The sequence below is a fragment of the Rhinichthys klamathensis genome, unplaced genomic scaffold (assembly GCF_029890125.1).
Source record: "Rhinichthys klamathensis goyatoka isolate OS25496 unplaced genomic scaffold, OSU_Roscu_1.1 h1tg000040l_1, whole genome shotgun sequence".
Lineage (NCBI taxonomy): Eukaryota > Metazoa > Chordata > Actinopteri > Cypriniformes > Leuciscidae > Rhinichthys > Rhinichthys klamathensis.
In genome coordinates, this window is record NW_026606587.1 from 1,362,968 (window position 1) to 1,386,085 (window position 23,118).

Below are 23,118 nucleotides of genomic sequence, written 5' to 3' on the forward strand. Positions count from 1 at the left end.
AACTTTTGAGTTTAGCTTGGCGTGAGAGAGGGGGAGGGGGAGTAGGGGGAAGAGGGGGGGGGGGGGGTGGCTGGCTCAAATGGTGGTGGGGTGGCTGGCTCAAATGGTAGAGAGAGGAGGAGGGGGAGGGGGAGGGGGAGGGGGAGGGGGAGGGGGAGGAGGAGGAGGAGGAGGAGGGGGAGGGGGAGGGGGGGGGGGTGTGCCTCAAATGCTAGATCTATAGATAAACTTATCTTTCAGGCATTTGACCGACCGGGTTGACACTTCAGCGTGAGAAATCGGGGGTGTGGCGTGAGAGCGTGAGAATTGGCTCAATTGCGTGAGTCTCACGCTGAATGCGTGAGAGTTGGCAGCCCTAAAATACTTTGATAGCACGCTCAACATAATGCCCAGATAGCACAAGTCTATTTGATGTTATATTTACATCTGGAAGACGTATTTTTAAGAGTGTTTGCTCATCTGCAAGACGTCTATAGGACGTTTCCTGTCAGATGTCAAATAGACGTTTAGAAGATGTCTTTAAGATGTAATGATTTAAAATGCATGTTAAACTGACATCTTCTAAACGTCTATTTGACATCTGACAGGAAACGTCCTAGACGTCTGGCAGATGAGCAAACACTCTTAAAAATACGTCTTCCAGATGTAAATATAACATCAAATAGACTTGTGCTATCTGGGTGTGCACTAGAAAGTTTCATCCTTGTCCAGTGTGTAGCCTACTCTATTTCTCTCCAGAAGTTATGACCAATAAAGATGACTCTTAACTGCCTTCACACAAGTGCTTGTCTGTGAGAAAGTCTGCTGTTGCAGTCTCCTGTAGTTTGTTGTTGTTCCGTCTGTTTCTGCGTGGTTAGAAAAATATGGCTGCACGTATTCAGTATGATGGTGAATGGTACTTCACTTGCACTGACTGTATATATCCTAACATAAGTGTAAAACTGAAGTATACTTTGGGCACATACTATGCTAATGACATCCAATTATAATCACATAGTAGCGTACATGATAAAACTGAAGTATAGGTTGGGCTTTACTGTCAGATGAAGCCACATGAAAATGGAGGCGGGGAACACTGAATGACTTCATACGTCACATGACATGGCCTACATGGAGAAAGCAAACCCGTTCCGCTGAAACTTTTTAACGGTTGAAATGTTTTTGTTTAGCCGTGACTACATTCACAATAGCATGGTCTCTTGTATGTAAAAAACAAAACAAATTGTTGGTTAAAGTATAAGTAACTTAAAAAAGTAAGTTACCTGGTTGCCTTACAATTTTGAGTAGAAAATTAAAACTAATTGTTAAATCAACGAAGAATGGTTTAATCAACAGAAACTGAAAATAGTTTTATCTAAATCACAGTAATGATTGATTTGACAAAAGAAAAAAAAGTTGTGATAAAACATGAAAATATTTTTTTTCAGTGATTGAAAGACATTTTACAATATGAATGATTTCTGAATAAATCCTTTTTTTGTTGACATAGGCTACAGGTTGATAGGATATGAGATGTTTGCCTTACACTGTAAAAAAAATTGTAATGTTTTACAGAAATGTGCACCATGTAACATCTGATTTGACGGATAGCCTACATTAAAGTGAAACATACCACAAAATTACAAAATCAAGCCAACTAAACAGAGTTTAGTTGGAGTAATCTAATGTAAACAGGGTGACATTTTTTTAGTTAATTAGTATTTTTAACAGAATCAAACTAATCAACAAAACTGTTAGTGTTAAGAGTCATGTTAGGAAGAAATGGCTGTGGTAACTCACTTTTCACGTGGCAGGAATTTCTGAGACCCAACATATGTGGTGGTGAGAAACAAAAGGTTGTAGCCTAAATGTAAACAAACGCCAGGTGGTCGTCCAGCCCTTTGCTCCAGTGGTAACGTCTCTGTGTGAATAAAGTCTGCCAAATGGCATTTGGAGAGTGCAAAAACGCTTCTTACAGCAACACTTTCCGCAATCCGCTTTAGACTCGACCTCTACACCTTGACAATGCGCTTAATTATGCGTTGACAGTGTAAAGAAGGGGAGGGATAATTGTGGAAGTGCAGCTGCTGTAGGCTACGCGAGAAGAAGTTCAGTGATAAAGCAAAGACGCACTAGGTCGGGTTACAATGGCTAGACGAAAAGAGAAAGTTTGTTTGTTTATGAGTATTCCGCTTATATGTATTATTGTAATTATAATTATTTGCGTGGCTCACTTTAACGAGGAGTGCGCTGAGGGACTCTACAAAAAAGGAGCAGTGGCAGCGGACTCGGAAACCTGTTCAAAGATTGGGCGGTAAGTGATGGTAGATACTCGGTGCCTTACTGTATAGGCTACAATAATTATTTGCATTCTGAAACGTCTGAATCATAAATAGTGTGCTTTCGGATGATTACTTTAATGTTTTAGAAAATAATTTAAAATAGCTTCCGAATCTTTCAATCGAACAAGCATAATGATGCGGGATATCACGTTTTCTGGAAAATGACAAGGTTCTTGTAATCCTGTGTGATGGCTGGGTCAGGTAAATTTGAGGACACAAGTGGCTAATGAGGTGAGACGTCCGGTTAGATATTCACAGAAAGTTGGAAGTTAATCAGTTGAAGTATCTTCACAGCCTAGTAATCCTATTGACAAATCTTTGGCTTCATTTCACTAAAGGAGACATTCCTTGACAACAACTGATCATTTAGCCCTATATAGCTAAAAAATCATCAGCAGCCTATACGATTACTTCAACAATGTTGTAGATTTAAGTCTGTTGCTTGTTTGTCAATTGTTTCTTTAGAAGAAACACTGTTAGAAATGGGTCTTTGAAAGGTGACAGTCCTGTGGTTAGAAAGTAGGCTTATCATTAAAGACGTCTATAGATCATTTAATTTGTAAATAAAAATCATTATTCCTGCGTATGACGGGTCTCAACGCGCTTATGATACGCGACTGTCTGCTGTAACAATTGGAATATGTTTAATATGTTTGGTAATGTATTTTCCAAGTTACTTCCTCGTGTGTGTTTTTTTTATTTAGTTTTTTAATCTCTCTCATCAACAGTTCCTCGACAATTAGCCCAGGGGGTGTTAAACAGTCAAGGGAAGGCAAAAAGGATCTGTCGAATTGTATTTCATTGCTGACTAAAGTTAACATGTCAATGTAACATGTTCAAGAGACAACAGTTTTTAACATAGACGGGCAAATTATTGATTATACTGACTGTTTCACTCTGCTTTTTTGGAAATCATATGATTAATTGCGATATTTTAATTTTATTGACTGCATTATATTTTGACAGCAGCTAAAAAAGGATTATTTAATTCTAGAACTTTTTGAGCTATGGCTTGAAAGCTTTTACCAATGTGATTTGGTCAAATTGTGTGTTCGGGGAGACCAGGTATGGTTGTAACACTTTTTGCTTCAGCATATGTAACTCGATGAATGTTTGAGGTAGAGTGCTTGAACTTTTATACAAAGTAAAGTACCCACATTGTTTACTACAAAATGCACCCATTCAAATCTCTGTAATATCACAGCCCTTATTGATGTCAAATACATGGTGTGCCGTTACAAACTATTCCACCATACCAGGGTTGGTTGTAACACATGCTGGGGTAAGTTATAACAATTAGACAAAAGAAGCAAAAACAGCAGTCACTCCATGCAATATTCTTCAAAAACAGGTTTACTGAAACAATCCAAAAAAAAAGAACAATACAAAACAATGCCTCTTCTGTGATCGACCACAGCTCGAAGACACTTTAACAATACACAAACAAACTTCCTTAGCAGTATTTATGCTTAAAGGTACAATATGTAGGATTTTTGCAGTAAAATATCCAAAAACCACTAGGCCAATGTTATATATTTTGTTTAGTTGATTACTTACAATATCCCCAATGTTTCCAACTATTTGTAAATCGTGAGAAAATTGCGATTTTAACCAAGGAAACGGGACGTGTCAGCAGGGGTGAGGAGTCGCCAGTCAATGGCGTCATATCCGCGTTTCCCTCGGTTTCCGCTCGTACTGCCATAGTAACCATGGCGACAGACGTGGACAACTGGGTTATGCCTAGAAGGACGCTCACGCTGTTGTTGTTTTGTTCAAACATTATGGACCATGGCAAACAGACTTTGAGACAAAAAGAGGACTAAAACGAAGATCAACATCTTTCGAGATGCCGAGAGCTCCACGTCCGCGACTAACTTCGACTTGACAAGAGACGCGAGTGTTGCATGTAAGTTACTTTACAGGTGAGCAAATGTACATAAAACTAATGTTATTTAGTTCAACATGATGAAATGTTAGAATATGATCTGTATGTTATTCTAATGTTGATCTAGCTTACTGCTAGTCTCATATAGCCAACAAACAAACTAACTAACAACATTCAACACACTCAAATGCAGTTTAGTGTGATAGTGTAACTGTTAGAGCAAGTGAAACAGCGCTGTGTTACCTCAAGATTAATTCGTCTAATAAACTGACCTGTGTGAATTAATACTCACACAGGTCAGTTTAATTCGTCTAATAAACTGACCTGTGTGAGTATTAATTCAGCTCTTGCGTGTAGTTCGGTAGAATGAAATGTCCATTCCTTTATATCCGCAGGACTCACGTTGCGTGTGGCGGTATAACTTACGTCTCTCATTAGCAATCGCGCCCTGCTCCATCCCAGTCATGTTAAAAACATCAAAGTATTCACTCATCCATAAAAGATCCATCAGCTTGACAACAAGATCCATAATTCCGCTTAATTCTTTGCGTCATAGATATACGCCTTTTGTATTGTATTGTATAAGAGGTTAGCGACCCCTGGTGGCGAAAAATCCTACATGTACCTTTAATGAACACTCAACTGCATTGTACCTGTGTAAAGAGCATAGGTCTAACAAAACAACAACAAAAGTGTAAATTAGTGTATATGTGTGAATATTCTCAATCAGAGTAACAATGGTAAAACAAATCTGTGTTGTTGAATGCAGGCTTGGTGGGCCCAGAGACGGGCACATTTTACCCACACTTCCTTTTACTTTGATTTGCCAAATGGCTCTATACAGACAACATAAAAGTTTTCATTGTATGAGGTCTCAGAATCCTCACCACTGGCCTTCAACATTGTTGTCGCAACTGATCTCACTGATCTGCCCTTCTTTGAAACCTCATCAGTTCCTTTTTTATAAAACACTGGCATGCACACTCATTCTTTTCCCTCTCTAGGCATTCTGTTATTATAATAAAATGATTTCAAATAAACTGTTGTTAGTTGTATATGTAAGGGTATGGTTGTAACACTTTTTAAACATGTGTTAGCCTCCAACCTCACCCCTGTCAGCCAGTGTTTAGCCGTATTAGCGTAATAGTTTGAAATGAACAGGTTAAAAATGCATCTTATTTTGCCTGAGAAACTACAATTTAATGTAATATAAGTTATATGATTTTATCTGCAAAAGTTTAAGTATGAAAAAAATATATAGTTTTAATTAAAATTATATTTGTACCTAAAAATCAGCTTTTTCTTTATAAAATCTGCATGTAGCCTTGACAACCATTCATATGGGATCTGGGAGGACGTGGATAAATAATGAAATGATCATAGGACTCCTAGCTTATCCCTGATTGGTGGAATTGGTGGTGTTACAACTCTCCCGATGTTACAACCATACCTGGTCTCCCCCTATAGGTTTGATTGCGAGGTTCAAAATGTCCTCACTGTTAAAAAAAATTATAGTGAAACCTGCTGAACAAGTGAGCCAGACGTCATAGTTAAAGGCAAGCACACACACACACAAACACACACGGCCCTATATCATATATAGGCTATAGTATATGCGGAGGGTGAACCTGCAGGGTGGCTAGAAGAAACACATTTAAATAGATTTTCTTGAAATAGATTCAAGTTATGTGTCACCGCAAAACCTACACATTCCAGCATAAACGCTCCCGATAAAAATATATGTGTTATTTAAGCGTCTACGACGTTCACAAGCCACTGTTCATTTTAACAGAAAAGGAGCATACAAGCGCTCCCTTTATAATCAATAAAAATCTGTCACTCAGTTCATTGCAATCTCACAAACTTCCATTATAGTCAATGAAGCTGACTGCACAATGAATATTTAATTATAATGTCTACACTTTGTTATTTGAGAGGATTTGGTGGGCGTGCAGAACTCCGAATCCACTCACCACTCAAAATGCCAGTGTTTTTAATCAGTGCTAACTTAAACACATCTGATTGGCCATCGCTTTCAAGAAATACAACAGATATGTTTGTGATTGGCCACACCATGGGCCACACTGCTCAACGCTGCAAAAACACATTGTAAATAGAAACCTTTAAAGTCCCTGTAAAGGCAATTTCAAAAAAAAATTCTAAACACATTATAAATGTTAGAAATGTATTGATTAAACATATTACAAAGACTGTGAACTGTGAAGTACTGAATTGTGGAGTTAGACCGTTAAACAGTTTTTCACCATTGCTATTTTCCGGGCGGGGCTAAAACGGGGCTCGATGACGCACTGGAGCCCTTGAGCTCCTGGACACGCCCCTACTTGATGACGCACTAAAGCCGGTGAGGCTGGCCGCTCCTAACAATATTATATATAGAGCACATTCACATTAGTTTGCCGCTCATTCGCGAGTTACTGTCAGTACTATTATTAGTAACGGCCTACAGATTGCTAGCTAGCTATGCCTTTGTCACGGAAATGCATAACGTTACTACCTGGATGCGATCACCGGATCAGTACAAAACAGATCGGTGTCCTTATTTACATTTCCGAAAAACGATTACATCAAGAAGAAGTGGATTAATTTTGTGAAGAGCCACCTTGATGAAGAGCTGAGGATCACCGCCAAAACCCACCTCTGTAAGTGATCATTTTACACGGGATAGTTTCATCAGAGACAACTGGGATTCACTGATAATCCGATGTTACTGGTGAATGGGGCCGAACCGACTATCTCCCGTCTCAGCCTTCATCCTCCAGTCGCGCCGACAACTGGTGCCATCATCGGCAGTGCGTGCCCACCGTGCGAGCATCCATTCCGGCTGTAGAGTTGAGTGTGGCGAGTCGATGACGGCAGCTTTCCCGCGAGTGGGCGTGGTTTCAGCGCAGCCAGTGGACACGCCCCCAGCGTTTGAGAGCAGAGAATACTGCTCATTTTTTCAAGATTTTGATAGCTTATTTTATGTACTTGCTGGCTTTTTTATCATTCAAATTTGGCTGGGTGACTAATAACACATTTTTCTGTGGTGTGACAAACTCAGAACACATACTTAATTTTGACTTTACAGTTCTCCTGAGCGCAAACAGACACTCACTGGATCGATTGACAAAAGTTTTGCCAATATGCTATTATTGCGGAGATAACTGATCCTAGACCAGCAGTTTGAGCAGCTTTCCCTAAAAGCAATCAGATTCAGAAGTAGCAGGCAATTGGTTTGAACGGGCGGCCCTGAACAATAGCTGCCGCTACGATGACAAAAAAAGTTCTGTGGTAATGACTGGAAAAAATACAGTCTGAACAGAATCCTGCAGGAGAAGAGGGAGCATCGAACTCTGGTTTGGACCAAATATGTAGAATAAAGGCCCGTTTACATCAACAATAAAGAAAATAACTATGATGATAACTAATTTGCATCCACACCAAACGCACGATAACATTCTGTTTAAACACGCTTCAGTTATGTCATTCTGATTGGCTGTCAATGTTTTTAAAATTCTTTATACAATTTTCAAAGTGATTCCAACGAATTCTTTTTTCTGTGCCATTTTCCTTAACTGAGGTTCTTTGCGTTCTTTCCTTAACTTAACTTTTACATTTAGAATGATTTTTATAACTAGGCCTGTATCTTCTGTATCGTTATTATTGTTATAGTTATCGCCCTTGGTGCGAAAGGGCCTTGATACGCTGTCAATTTATTTCAGTTATTTAATTTGGGAAACTACTAATTTTCTATATTGTTACATAACTATAGCCGCCTTTAAATTTTAGGAAAAGGGCCCTTTGCAGGGGGATCATCATATTTGGAGGTCCTTTGTATCCCACAGCTCATTTTTCAGTCTTTTTCTCCTAGAGATATACTGCAGTCTGGTGGGTCAGCGGTAGATGGCGCCATTGCTACTTTGCTGTGCACGTCAATCATACATCCCCAGAGCATGGGCATCGGTGGCGGCTCTATATTTACAATCCGGGAACAAAGTGGTGAGATTCCTACATACATACCTTAAATTACTTATTATTTCTATGTAAGGTATAATGTATATTTTTGTTATTATTTATCAATATCTTTGTTATCTAGGCAAAGTGAAAATAATCAATGCCAGAGAGACTGTCCCAAAAGCTTTTAAAACAGACCTTCTTGCCATGTGCCCAACAACAATTTACACAGCGGAAGGTGAGAGTGTGTTAAGATGGATGAACTTTTGTTTCTTGCAACCACACAAAGTATTGTTTCTATCACACATTATTCACCTTTAAATATGCTGATAGTGTAAATAAAGTGTTTCCTGCATAAAATATGATACACTTAGATAAATAATGTACAATGCCCCTTGGGGAAGATTCAGTGCACTGTTTCTTTCTTTACTTACAGACCTTGTTATGCTTTACACTGGAAGTAGTCGTCTCATTTTTTATATTTACAAAACTCGTAGTGCATCGAGCACTTTAAGCACATATAGCTATAGTTTATCTCTCTTTCTCTCTCTATAGGGGCTCACTGGATCGGTGTCCCGGGTGATATCCGTGGCTATGAGCGAGCTCATAAACTGTATGGACGTCTGCCGTGGGCCAGTTTATTTCAGCCCACTATCAAGATGGCTAGAGAGGGCGTCCGCATTCCCTATGTGCTCTCTCGATTTTTGCCACTTCTTTTAAAGGAGAAGCCAGACTCACCACTACGGTAACACATGTACTCCCATTCAGAATGAATTCAGACTCATAATGTTCCCTTTTACACCAAGAGGTTTTTTTTTTTTATATAATGAAATTTAAGACCAAAAAAGTCACTTGGATGCGTGTGTGTTTTATAGCCAGTTATTCCAGAATGAACAAGGTGAGCAATTGAAAGAGGGGGACATAGTGAAATTTGAGAAACTAGCAGATACACTTGAGATTATCGCAGAACATGGGGCGGATGCTTTATACACTGGAGACATCGCCAAACACCTTGTCAGTGATATACAAGCTGCAGGTAATTCACAACGTCACTCTCTATTATTCCGATTTGTATAAATATACAGGAATCAGTTTATTTACTGTGTATTTCAGGTGCAACAATTACTCTGGAGGACTTGAGTTTGTTCAAGGCGTCTGAATCCGATGCCTGGGAAGTGAATCTAGGAGAGTATGACATGTACTTTCCTCCACCGCCAGCAGGCGGAGCTACACTTAGCTTCATACTCAACACCATGCTAGGTGAGACAACTTATTAACCTGTACCTTTGTCCTTTATTAGGTTTATTAGTTGTACTTGCTACGACAAGCATCACTATTAACCCTTCAGAGTCTTGGGCTATTTTGGCCCTTTTTGATTACTTTTTAATTTTTTTAATTTTGCGACATAAACAAATGTTTACCATACTAATTTTTGGTATCATTTTTTTCAGCACATCATCACCTATATGACCAGACAATTAGTTTTTCACTTTGGTGTACTGTATCAACATACTGGACCCAAAATCACACAAAAAACACAAAATCCGAATAGAAAAATTATAGCTTTTCTACTACAAAAAACACAAACATGCTCAATGAAGCATTTTAAAAGGTTTAAAATGTAGACACAAGTTGTAAATGTCAACAAATACAGGTACAATTCAGATATAATCAAGCTATATACAAAAACAAATATGATTTACAAATAAAGCGGGTGTAGCCATAGGCTTTTTTTTTTCTTTTTAGCTTTGCCACTTTAAAAAAAAAAAGTGCACACAATTCTACAGAGAGCTATATTTAAGGCCTTGCATTCCCAGAGTATGAGGGCTCCCAAATAGTGCTAATACAACATAAAAAAAAGGTAAAATTGAGATAAAATCAAACTATATACAGCAAAAAGCAGGTGTGGCAATAGGCATTTTTTTCTTTTCTTTTTTGCTTAGAAACTCTACAAAACACTTAATGTACAATTACACAGACAGCTACATTACAGGGCTTTCATTCCTTGAGTAAGAGGGGTTCCTCAATAGTGCAAATATACCATACTAAAGGTAAAATGAACACAAAATCAAACTATACATACAACAAATATCAGGTTTTTTTTTTTTTTTTTTTTTTTTTTTTTTTTCATCTGTGCCACTCCTCAAAACAGTTTATCTAAATCTACTCCTAAACTACCTAAACTACTCCTAAACGATCTACACTATTCAAACTACTCTCAAAATCTACTCAAACTAGCAATAATATCTCTCTCTCTATATATAACGTATATATGTCTCTCTTTATCTACTCCGTAAATCTCCTGCCTTTCAATTTCGCGTCTTTGCTCAGTTGGCTCCTCCTCCATTCCGTAAAATGTGCAGCCTAAAGAGCAGAGTCAGCAGATTCACACGTTTTTCTCCGTTTTGTTTTATGACAAAAATCGACAAAGTTATTAGAATAAAAGCAACGTCTGTCACATCCCATCTTGCGTTCTTTTACGAACGCGTCAATATACACGTCATTTTTTTTTATATAAAGTTTAAATTATCATATCTCCGTTTTTACGTGGTTTATCAACACAAAACAAAAAGTAAAATAGAATTTCAAGCCAGCACTTTCGACAGAAGTGGACGGCAGCGCTCAACGTGACTTTGTTTTTATGCTTCGACGTCTTAAACTGGGCATGTGATTTGATCACGCCGGCGTGATCAGCGACCCCGAAGAGTTAATGTTGTTCACATGTAAGTTTAATGATTAAATGATTACTGACCCCCATACTTTTGAATTGTGGTGTAAAGGGGCCAGAATATCATAAAGACTTGACTTGAGCTCTTTTGACTTCGGCCAACAGGGCTTGACATTAACTATTTGCTCAACAGCCACTGTGGCTAGTGGTTTTCCAAAGTTACTAGCCACTCAGCTTTTTCACTGATCACAATTTTGACATCGATACCATACCATGGGGACATACTGACATATAGATATTTGTAATATCTCATAATTTGGCAGCAGGTATATTAGGTTTCTGTCACTTTAAGACCTGACACACAGACCCATTATACTGTTACACATGCGTTTTCTTTCTCAACTGGTTACGTTCACTTAAAGCCAGAGATGGGGGACTCGAGTCACATGACTTGATTCGAGTCAGACTCGAGTCGCAAATTTAAGGACTTGAGACTTGCTTGACTAAATTAAGAAAATGACTCGACTTGACTTTGACTTGAGATCCAATGACTTGAGACTTGACTTGACCTGAACTGTATGACTCGAGAATGACTTGATATACATTTTTCTATAAATCATCGCAACATCCATTGATAAACAAAATGAAAGCAACGGAACGATTGACGTCAGTCATCAGATTCTGCGCGATTGCGTGACGCTGCACAAGCCCAGAAATAGCCTACATCGCGGTGAGCGCGCTAAATACAAAAACATCTCCCTGCATCGTATCTTTTTGGATATAAACACTAGAAAATGACCATATTCATGCAAGAAGATTTGTTGTACGCATAATAACTGGCAAGGGATATCGGACGACCATCACAACCTCGAACAGTCGAACTTCATTCACCACGTCTAAAAGTAAGCTATGGCTTGTTTAACCTGTTTGTTATAGTTAATTTGACTATCTTTAAATCTAGAGAGAATAATATTGGTCAAAACAGCATGCCTCTTTATACACAATTATGTTTTCAAATGTAGCTTAATGTTGTCAATATTCAAATGATAATTTAGTATGGTATATGTTTTGTATAACATTTGCCACATTTCTTTTTAAATCATGCTTTAATGTCAAAAATGTTGTTCTTTCCAATGACGAAAAACAATATAGAAAACTGTTAGTTTTGTCGTTTATGTTTCTCTTAATGTTATCAGGGGGTTGGTGGAAAAAATGCCAGCAGAATTAATATGCACCCAAAATTCAAAATGTGGTGGAAAAATGGCCCTATGAGTTATTTTCATAATTATAACATATATAAAAAAATATTTCCAGATTATTGGCGCGATTGCAAATGTGATGATTTTATAAAACAGTTCAGTAAACAAAGAGTGAATATTGTGATGTGACATTTTAGACATAATATTCCAAATATTTTCTGTTTTTGCTCTATTTCTCCAATGACAATAGTTCCAAACAAGCCACAGAAAGAGTTATGCGTATTTGTGATTCAGTGACCTAGTTGCTTAGTTCCAGAACGAATCTGTCATTTTGAACAAATCAGTTGACTGCTTCTATGACTCGTACATTAAGACGGTGATTTGGCGCCACCTATCGGCGGTTTTAACTTCATAATAGGCTAAATGCCAACGGCTGTTATATAACTTATATAAAGGGGATGCCAGTTTGAAGAATGCCATTTGGTGGCATAGGAACCATTATACTTGAATTGTGAATTGTTTAATACCTTTTAATGGTCTTCTGCAATGTTTGAGGCATATTTATTTTTTCATGCTTTAATGTTGGCCTAATTTCAGTTACATTTACATTTTAGGCTATGTAGTTTGAAATTGTATTTATTTTTTATTTTTTAGATTTTTATTGTAGTAACCACTCAGCTGTATGTGGAAATGCATATTTAAAAAAAATATGTTGCAAATAAAACCATAGTCCACAACAACTTATGTAGTTTTAACTTATTTTAATATATAAATTCAGTGAAATCATCAAACGTTTGTATGACTTGCCAGTGACTTGTGACCCAAGCTACGACTTGACTTGACTTGCTTGACATAAGGCAGTGACTTGACTTGACTTGCTTGCTTTTATAAAAAATTGACTTGGACTTGCTTGAGACTCAAAGGTTAAGACTTGAGACTTGCTTGTGACTTGCACATGTGTGACTTACTCCCACCTCTGCTTAAAGCTACAATATGTAAAAAAAAAATTCGCCGCTAGGGGTCGCTAACCTCTTACAATAACAAAGGTGTAGGTAGATGACGCAAATTCCAGCGGAATTATGGAACTTGTCGTCAAGTTGATGGATCTAATAATGTTTATGGATGAGTGAATACATTGATGTTTTTAACATGACTGTGGGATAAAGTAGGGCGCGATTGCTAATGAGAGACAGATATCAGCGCCAAACGCGAGTCCCACGAGTCCCGCGGATATAAAGGAATGAGGACATTTCATTCTCCCGAACTACCCGCAAGTGCTGTATTAAAGTAACACTATGTAGTTTTTCAACCTTCAAAATATATTTCCAAGACCCTTGTGATGGTACATTGACTTACAATAGGTTAAATGACACTTCTGCCATAGCCTGACGTGGTCTGTATCGCTTTTACTTCCACTATGTAACTTCGGGTATCGGGTAGTAACCGGAGCACAAAAAGAACTACAAAATTCGACTGCTTTACGGCATACGTCACTTCCCCCACCACTTCCTCAAATTGTCTGTGGCCATTGTTGATTCCAAAGCCGGTGCTGGATAAACAGCGAGCGTGCGCGTGCAACGGTAGGCTAAATTATTTACGACAGCGGAAATGGACAATTCCGCTTCCAACCTGTAGGGCGACCGCAGAGGAAAAGTTCCTTGGTATTGCTTTAATACTCACACAGGTCAGTTTATTAGACGAATTCAACTTGTGAGGTAACGCAGCGCTGTTTCACTTGGTCTACAGTACACTATCACACTAAACTGCATTTGAGTGTGGTGAAAGTTATAATGTTATTCTATGTGTTAGTTTGTTTGCCTGTATGAGACTAGCAGGAAGCTAGATCAACATTAGAATAACATACAGATCATTTTCTAACATTGCATGATGTTGAACTATATAACATTGATTAGTTTTATGTACATTTGCTCACCTGTCTAATAAAGTACATGCAACATTCGCGTCTCTGTCAAGTCAAAGTTTGTCACGGACGTGGAACTCTCGGCATCTCGAAAACGCCACGCTGATATTGATCCTCGTTTTAGTTCTCCTTTTGTCACAAAGTCTGCTTGCCATGGTCCATAATGTTTGAACGAAACAACAACAACGTGAGCGTGCCACTGGACGTAACGCTGTTGTCCACGTCTGTCGCCATGGTTACTATGGCAGTACGAGCGGAAACCAGGGATAACGCGGATTTTACGTCATTGACAAGCGACAAGTAAACAGGGACGGCCCATTATTTAAAATTAGAATTACTCTGAAATTAATAAAATCTTTGGGAACTTTGGGGATATTGTATGAACACAACTGCAGGAAATATATAACACTGTGCAAGGGTTTTTCAGATATTTTATTACAAAATTCTTACATATTGTACCTTTAAAACATAACTGACTGTATTTACGTGAAAACTCGCCAAGACCGGCATTTTGACATTATTTTGGTTGTATTTTACTGTTTAGGTGCAATAAGCAGCAAAAAATGACTAAATTTAGTACTGAGAGGCGGCTTTATGTGCACACTTTGGGTGTGAGCACAAAATCTGTGGTAATGAGTAAAATTATGCGCAATACACGCAATCCCACGGCGAAATTCAAGCCCTGTAACAGCAACAATACTCATCCGGAGCAAATGAAATGAGCGAGTGAGGGGAGTCGGGTTTGTGTGTAAACTCGCTGTCAGAGAGATGAGATGAAAAAGCGCAGCTGGTATCGTATCTATTCTGCGGAAAATGAGTATTGGATGCATTTCAGATATTTCAGTATCGATATCGAAAAATCTATATTTTTGACAACACTACATTGCACTTAGTTTATTATTTCAGATGCCTTTTTTAAAAGACTACAATTGAAAAATGTATACCGGTATATTATATATAAAATGAAACCCTCAATCCACCCGCATCTGGCGAGTTGGCAGGTGTTAATGTCAAGCCCTGTCTGCCACTAAGAAAACCATTGAGAAACAACATAGCAAGCAACCACAAAACAATGTGCTAAAAACACTTGTAGCAACCACAATGTTGTATTGCACAATGTAATGTATCACTTCTTTTTAGTCAAATGTCTTTTGGTGCACTGTGGTATCCTTCAAAAGATGAATATATTGTTTCTTCGATCATATTAACGATCAATTTAACAAAACCTTGTTTTGTTGTTGTTTCTAAACTGTTAGACTGATTAAGTTCTCTGTGCTCCTCAGGTTTTAATCCAAACTCTTCATCTATGGAGGGGGATGAGAAGGTCTTAACATTCCAACGTTACGTTGAAACCTGTAAATTTGCCAACGGTCTTAAGAAGTTCATGAAAGATCCCAACTTTGCCTCTAAAACGGTAGGCTCTGTAGGAGGAACTCGTTTGTTTTACACATTAAACTTCTGTGTAAGCGTTATAGGCATGATACCATTGGTCAGGCTCTGCTTTAGTAACTCAACAGAAACATTACAGTCATTACACTCTCTAGAGGCACTGGTGTAATCTGCGATAATGACTTAAGTGCTGTGTTCTGGGTGATCATTACTGCAGGCAGTAGAGTACAGCACAGCAACACTGACATTATTGCTGGCAACCCACTGGTTGGCACACATAAAGTCATGCATTAGTTCATCATCCTCGACGTTCTGTGTGGCTTGAATAGGAGGCAGTTGAGATCATTCAGAAGCATTTTGCGGACAAAGTGAGAGCAAAAATCAGCCCTGACCGCACTTATGATGCCAGCTACTACAACGCCACTCCATACCTGGACTCACATGGCACCACTCATGTGTCCGTGCTCGCTGAGGATGGGATGGCGGTATCTGTGACCAGCACCATCAACCACATGTACACTCAAGTATCATTCTCACCTTTTATACAAGCTCTAGAGCACAATGAGATAATATTGTCATTATATTATTACTTTATTAATAAACGCAATGCTATACTGGAGTAAAATGGTACTTTAGAAAGTGTCAAAACTGACTTGCTGTTCTTGTTTCTCAGGTTTGGATCCAGAATTTTCTCCTCCAAAACAGGCATCCTGCTCAATGATCAACTCGCAGACTTCTGTGGAAAAACAGAGCAGATTCATGCTGGTTAGTAAACTTTCACAAATGGCTCCCAAATATACATATGCAGCTCCCAAAATTAATGGAATATTTCAGTATCGATATACATTCTACAATAGGAGAACACTTACAAGTGGACACACACTGTTATTTAGGGATGCACAATAAATCGGTACCATATTGTTTATCAGCCAACATTACAGATTTTTTTTAATGATTGTATCAGACGATATTAGATATTTATTTGTGCATGCTAATTTCCCCTATTTTACATTTAGATGACTTGAAGATGAAAGAACAATTCTGAAAAATTATATTTTTACTCAGAAATTGCTAGTAAATTTCACCAACGGCAAGAAACATATTGTATTAAATGGGACATTTTGAAGTAGAAAGACTGAAATTGTTTTCTTGAAAAATACTCCAATAATCTTTGTTTTATTTACACCTTCGAAAAATCTGTAAAAATCTGATCTGTACATTTTATTGTTTCCGGTGCCTAAATTTGCTTGCAATATTCAAATGATTGGTTTTAGTTTTTAGTGTTTTATTTTTTATTTAGACAAAAGAGACAATCTCTGCCATTTATCGCTTATCAGACATAATATAATTATAGGCTTACCTGTATCATCCATAATTTAAAAAAATATATACCCACATGACTTAAACATATACAGGTCCTTCTAAAAAAATTAGCATATCATGAAAAGGGTCTCTAAACAAGCTATTAACCTAATCATCTGAATCAACTAATGAACTCTAAACACCTGCAAAAGATTCCTGAGGCTTTTAAAAACTCCCAGCCTGTTTCATTACTCAAAACCGCAATCATGGGTAAGACTGCCGACCTGACTGCTGTCCAGAAGGCCATCATTGACACCCTCAAGCAAGAGGGTAAGACAGAAAGAAATTTCTGAACAAATAGACTGTTCCCAGAGTGCTGCATCAAGGCACCTCAGAGGGAAGTCTGTGGGAAGGAAAAAGTGTGGCAAAAAACGCTGCACAACGAGAAGAGGTGACCGGACCCTGAGGAAGATTGTGGAGAAGGACCGATTCCAGACCTTGGGGGACCTGCGGAAGCAGTGGACTGAGTCTGGAGTAGAAACATCCAGAGCCACCGTGCACAGGCGTGTGCAGGAAATGGGCTACAGGTGCCGCATTCCCCAGGTCAAGCCACTTTTGAACCAGAAACAGCGGCAGAAGCGCCTGACCTGGGCTACAGAAAAGCAGCACTGGACTGTTGCTCAGTTTTGCATGTCATTCGGAAATCAAGGTGCCAGAGTCTGGAGGAAGACTGGGGAGAAGGAAATGCCATAATGCCTGAAGTCCAGTGTCAAGTACCCACAGTCAGTGATGGTCTGGGGTGCCATGTCAGCTGCTGGTGTTGGTGCACTGTGTTTTATCAAGGGCAGGGTCAATGCAGCTAGCTATGAGGAGATTTTGGAGCACTTCATGCTTCCATCTGCTGAAAAGCTTTATGGAGATGAAGATTTCATTTTTCAGCACGACCTGGCACCTGCTCATAGTGCCAAAACCACTGGTAAAGGGTTTACTGACCATGGTATTACTGTGCTCAATTGGCCTGCCAACTCTCCTGACCTGAACCCCATAGAGAATCTGTGGGATATTGTGAAGAGAAAGTTGAGAGACGCAAGACCCAACACTCTGGATGAGCTTAAGGCCGCTATCGAAGCATCCTGGGCCTCCATAACACCTCAGCAGTACCACAGGCTGATTGCCTCCATGCCACGCCGCATTGAAGCAGTCATTTCTGCAAAAGGATTCCCGACCAAGTATTGACTATTGAGTGCATAACTGAACATAATTATTTGAAGGTTGACTCTTTTTTTTTTTGTATTAAAAACACTTATTTTATCGGTCGGATGAAATATGCTAATTTTTTGAGACAGGAATTTTGGGTTTTCATGAGCTGTATGCCAAAATCATCAGTATTAAAACAATAAAAGACCTGAAATATTTCAGTTGGTGTGCAATGAATCTAAAATATATGGAAGTTTAATTTTTATCATTACATTATGGAAAATAATTAACTTTATCACAATATGCAAATTTTTTTAGAAGGACCTGTACATTTAGGTAACCTAAAACATTCCTCATGTGATAACTAATTGCTTTTATTCAAAATGTCTTTTAATCAGACTAAATTAAATTAGGTTGCACCAACACAAGTCATTTTTATAGGTTAGATCAAGTAAAAATAGATCCCTGCACTCTTTTCGGTATCCCAACATCAAAAATGTTGATTTAGACAGCTTCACGGCTCAAATAATACATGGATTAAGAAATAATTCTTGTAAGTTCTTTAATGAAAATACAAATGCTGGCGATAAAGTTTAACATGTAGAATATTTTTGTGGTATAAGTATCTGTTCTGTGTGTATCTATGTGAAGGTGAGCAGCCGCCTTCCTCCATGTCTCCAGTGATCCTTTACTCCCGATCTCAGAAACACATCGTGGTCATAGGAGCCTCAGGGGGCAGTATGATCACCACCGGGGTGGCGCTGGTGAGTTTAATCTGCACTTTTAGGGCCAGATTTTTTAAACGGGGCAAATTAGCATGATCCCATAGAAGAGCCGATGGAGGGGAAAGTTCTGGATTTTTTTCCCATTCATTTTTCCCATTGGGATTTATAAAAAGTCTTTGATAAAGAGTTATAAGCCATAGACCAAGCCAACCAGCTACGAGGTGAATCCCAACACTCCAAACTTTTGAATTGTGTTTGGAAAAGTTTGATTTTTTTTTTGAAAATCGGACAATAAGACAAAAGTACAAGACTGTGTGCTTAACGGCTTTAGTGAGAGAATTACAATCCCATGAAGCATTGCGAACAGCATAATCAAATTAAAATGAAGAAATCTTAAAACTACTTATGTTAATTATATATAAAAGCAATATATTTTAAGTTTATTGCAAAATATGCAAGTATATACAAACATTTAAGTATTTTGAAAGCATAGAGAGATCGACTCAATTACATTATTTGCAGTGCTTCATGGGAGTGGGCGGAGCTAAAGAGCTATTTTGGAGAGTGTTGACACTATAGAGTTTTTACTTTCGGAACCTGACTGCTGACCATAGGGTCGAAAACAAGCAGAGGCGATGATAATCAGGTGTGGGTAATCTACTAACAACACAGCAAATTATAAATAACGTGGCTTTGCACGCTATATGTTCAGATAGCATCTTCCTTTGGAATTCCACATAAATAAACACGAGTGGAAAAAAATTCTCTACCTTCTACCAGACACTCTATTATGTGCAGTGCCTCCTCCTAACAGCAACTATCACGGTCACGTCAAGCGCTAAATTAGTTAAGACGTGCTGTGTCTGAAATCTCATACTATACGGTAGGTACTGTACTGCATTTAGTTTAAAACTTACTTTGTGAAAAGTGAATTCTATTTAGTATGAATGTGTGTAGTATGCATGAAATTCTGGTATAGGGGAGAGCGGGGCACAACCTAACACATTTTGGTTTTGGCTCAATTATTAAAAAAATGATTAAGTTAGATTCAACTTTTTTTTTTTACACAAGCAACATACACATCTCTGCTACAAATGAACACTTAAAGTTTTTTTCTAGGACCTGCCATTTTCGTACTGTTGCACTAAAAAGTGACAGAAGTGCAAATGTTACAACTTACCCCATATGCGGGGTTAGTTGTAACACTTCAGTGTAACACACATAATTCAGTACGATTTTATTTGTATAGTTTGATATTGGTTGTGCATCTGTATAGATAGATATCCATACATCCATCCCTCATCCAATCATCCTTCTATTATGGATCAATATCATGGATAGAGGCTGCACAGTTTTGCAATAAATAAATAAAAATCAAATATTGTAATTGCAATTGAATTAGATTTGTGTGTGGCAGCTGCATGTAAAATTATTATTATTAATAACAGTAATAATACAAATGAGCTTAAAATCAAAATTTAAAGGGTTTATTGCATTAAAAACAGGCCATATTTTTAATAAATAAACAAGTGATCAATGCATAGTAAACTACATTTTAAATTCCAACATTGTTTGCGAAAGTCCAACAAAGTTAAATATATAAATAATTACTCAAACCTGAAAAGTTGTGTGGCTCCCTGTTTTCATTTGATTATCATTGTAGGCCTACACTTGGCGGCTTAGTTGTAACACTGTGCTACAACTAACCCCGCTGTGTGAAACATATTTTAAGCCTAGCTAACAGTTGCTGACATGTTTCAAAACGGTGCTATGTTTTAGCAAACAAGACAGTGATTAAGGCAATATAAAGTTAGATTTGGAAACGTACACACCCAACTCAGAAACCGAAAAAAAACCTATGATGAAAAAAATTTACTTGCATGGTGTCAAACCACTCTTTGTCCAGTATCTTCACGAAATATTTTCAAAACTTTCCACAAATTCACGGGAGACCGTCTTCTGGCAGCGAGAGAAAAAGAGCGGTAACATAACCGGCTTGATCCTGACTAACTATGTAAAAGGTCCGTGTTACATTTAACCCCGCGTTAGGTTGTGCCCCGCGCTCCCCTACTACATCCGTCATGTTGTCACTGTTATGTGACCTAAGGCATTAGTTGCGTCACTTAACTGCCATTCACAACATTACGAAGATGAAGAAGCTGAAGGAAAGTTCAAAAAGGTTTCAATAAACAAAAAGGTCTTTTAAACTCAGGTAATCCACGAAGATGAAGGCAATGTAACGACATGTCTACACGCAAACATGAACAACAACCATCAACCGAAGGGTGAAACAGAGCAACTAAAATACACAGTGATAATGAGTTGATAACGAACAGGTGTGATGATTAGAGAAGTATCCATGACAACTGATGACTGGCGGGAAACTAAAGCCCTATTCGCACTGGATTAGTATTACCTGGTGACCTCTAGTCATTTGTAATAATTGTGGAGGTTGTCTGTGATCTTAATCCCGTGCGAATCGGCCATGTCTGTGATTTGTAAAGTAAAAATTCCCCCGCAAATGACCTACCATATTTCACCGAACACAGAGGTCCTGTGATAATATTAGTCCCGTGCGAATCGGCATCTCTGTGATTTGGCGGAACCCGTTTATAATTTTTTTCAAGGTTTTTGTTTCCTGTGCGCCTTTTTATCCATCTTTCGCGAAGAATGGAGTTCATATCGCTATACACCATACTAATTTCTAAATCACACGAGGTCTCCAGATAATACTAATCCAGTGCGAATTGGGCTTAAGACAAAGAAACACACGTGAAGTCCATACAAAACAGAAACTAACTGAACATTAATGTGACAAGGTCATCCGGGTACTTTTTCCCTACTGTTTTTCGAAGAATACTATGTATTCGGGCATGCAACTCTGTTGGCTTACTATTTTTTGCATACTATATAGTGGGAAAGTATTCGATTTTGGACGCAGCAATACTTTTTTGTGCGTTAAATAATGGTGCAAATACCAGTAAATTGACTACTACAAACCTTAGTAAATCATGTTGCATGATTCATTTAAATACTCTCCTCCCATAAATGTTGCGTCTGAAAGGGAAAAACGTACAAATGCATGTGCAATAAGGTCGGCCGGACTGTCCACACCTTTTCAGAGAAAATTTTTCACTGCTTGTCTTTAGTCAATCCTGACTGTAGTGTTTTAATGCCAAAAAAAGGTTTGTGCTGGTGAAAGCTGTTAGTAGATCTTACCCTTAAACTGAGCAAATTTAACGCATTGTGCTTTAGTAATCCAACTCTGACTAAAACCCCTCTGGCTAGACTCTCATGAACTTCCTGTGGTTCGGCAAGACGATACAAGATTCCATCGACGCCCCTGTGGTGTTTGTGGACTCCAAAAACTTTCTCAACTTCGAGCCCTTGTTTGACAAGGTAAGTAGACACAAATGTCCCTGTTGTAAATTGTTTGTAAAGGATCAAGTGATATTTTTTGAGCCGCTTTCATCTCTTTTCTTCCTCAGATAGTTTTGGAGTCACTTAACAAGATTGGACACAGAGTCAAAATCCCGCAGATGTTTTATAATGTGGTTAATGCAGTATCAAAGGAAAACAACTGCATAGAGGCTGTATCTGACTCGCGGAAAAATGGAAAAGCTGCAGGGTATTGACCTGGAGTGCAGCTGGAGACTAATTCACACCAGATCTCTCAACTCTGCTTGACGCATCTGTGCCGTGTGTGGATGAAGTGCACTGGGAGGATGGCAAACTGACAAATAACAGCAAGCGCCATCAAGAAGTTTTGACATTTTAATGTGAAAATTATTAATGAAATGTGTGTATGTGTGTGTATACACAGTATGTTATTTTATCATGGGCGACTACTTTAGTGGCACATTTAAAAAAATTACTGTGTACTACAAAACTTGTATAATATGAGTTGATTTGTGCCATCTAAAAGGGCAAATCTTGCTAGCCCAAACTTTTGAATGGTAGTGTCACATTTTTTTCTAAAACTTAAAACACTGGCAAACATTTTAAAAGTTTGTTATTTTCACGTTCAATGTCTTTATTTCATATTTATTTTGTTTATGAAGGTTAAACAAATAGAAATGAAGCAACATTTGTACCGACTACAACAGATGTTTTACATAAACTCTTTTGTTGAAAAAAATGTGAATTGTTTCATTATTCATGTCATTAATAATTATTTCACAACTGATCTCTGAGTAATTGAAATCTTACCTTTTTATGTCATTAGAATCTAAAAAAAAACTAACTCTAAAATACTTTAAATGTACATCATTTAAATGAAAAGATTGTAAAATGTAAAATATTACTGCGAAAAATCTATATTTGAATGTTTAAGGGTTGTGTATGCTACTATTTGTATTATAGTAGCGTACATTATAGTGTAAGATGTGTTCTATTCTCTATATACTCTCATCTAATATTAGCTGAAACACATTTCCTAATTTTTGGGAGGTCATGCACATTCCCCAGGGGCCCTGAATATAATATAACATCTATGTGATTATTTTTACTTGGATGTTGCTTGAAAACCCCATATCTGAAGTTTTAAATTAGAATTGC

At 38.0% G+C, this 23,118-nt stretch overlaps 1 protein-coding gene across 2 annotated transcripts; it reads left to right on the forward strand.

Moving 5' to 3' along the window:
- The first annotated feature begins 1,872 nt into the window (after nt 1-1,872).
- Nucleotides 1,873-22,349, forward strand: ggt5a (gamma-glutamyltransferase 5a). Of its 2 annotated transcripts, none has more exons than XM_056246575.1 (12): nt 1,873-2,293; nt 8,078-8,205; nt 8,303-8,398; nt 8,716-8,905; nt 9,036-9,196; nt 9,274-9,420; nt 15,232-15,362; nt 15,667-15,851; nt 16,011-16,102; nt 18,488-18,600; nt 21,850-21,960; nt 22,054-22,349. In XM_056246575.1, exons 1-12 carry the CDS (start codon nt 2,127-2,129, stop codon nt 22,147-22,149), a joined length of 1,617 nt encoding a protein of 538 aa, XP_056102550.1. In that variant the 5' UTR covers nt 1,873-2,126; the 3' UTR covers nt 22,150-22,349. The 2 variants fall into 2 exon arrangements, with proteins under 2 accessions (XP_056102550.1, XP_056102549.1); XM_056246574.1 differs by having other exon boundaries at nt 1,875-2,293; nt 22,050-22,348.
- The last annotated feature ends 769 nt before the right edge of the window (nt 22,350-23,118 follow it).

Excerpts from the sequence above, each read along its gene's own strand:
- ggt5a (XM_056246574.1), top strand. The coding sequence starts at position 2,127 with ATGGCTAGACGAAAAGAGAAAGTTTGTTTGTTTATGAGTATTCCGCTT. Across the intron at positions 15,363-15,666 it reads CCAACTTTGCCTCTAAAACG|GAGGCAGTTGAGATCATTCA; the intron begins GTAGGCTCTGTA and ends TGGCTTGAATAG. Across the intron at positions 16,103-18,487 it reads AACAGAGCAGATTCATGCTG|GTGAGCAGCCGCCTTCCTCC; the intron begins GTTAGTAAACTT and ends ATCTATGTGAAG.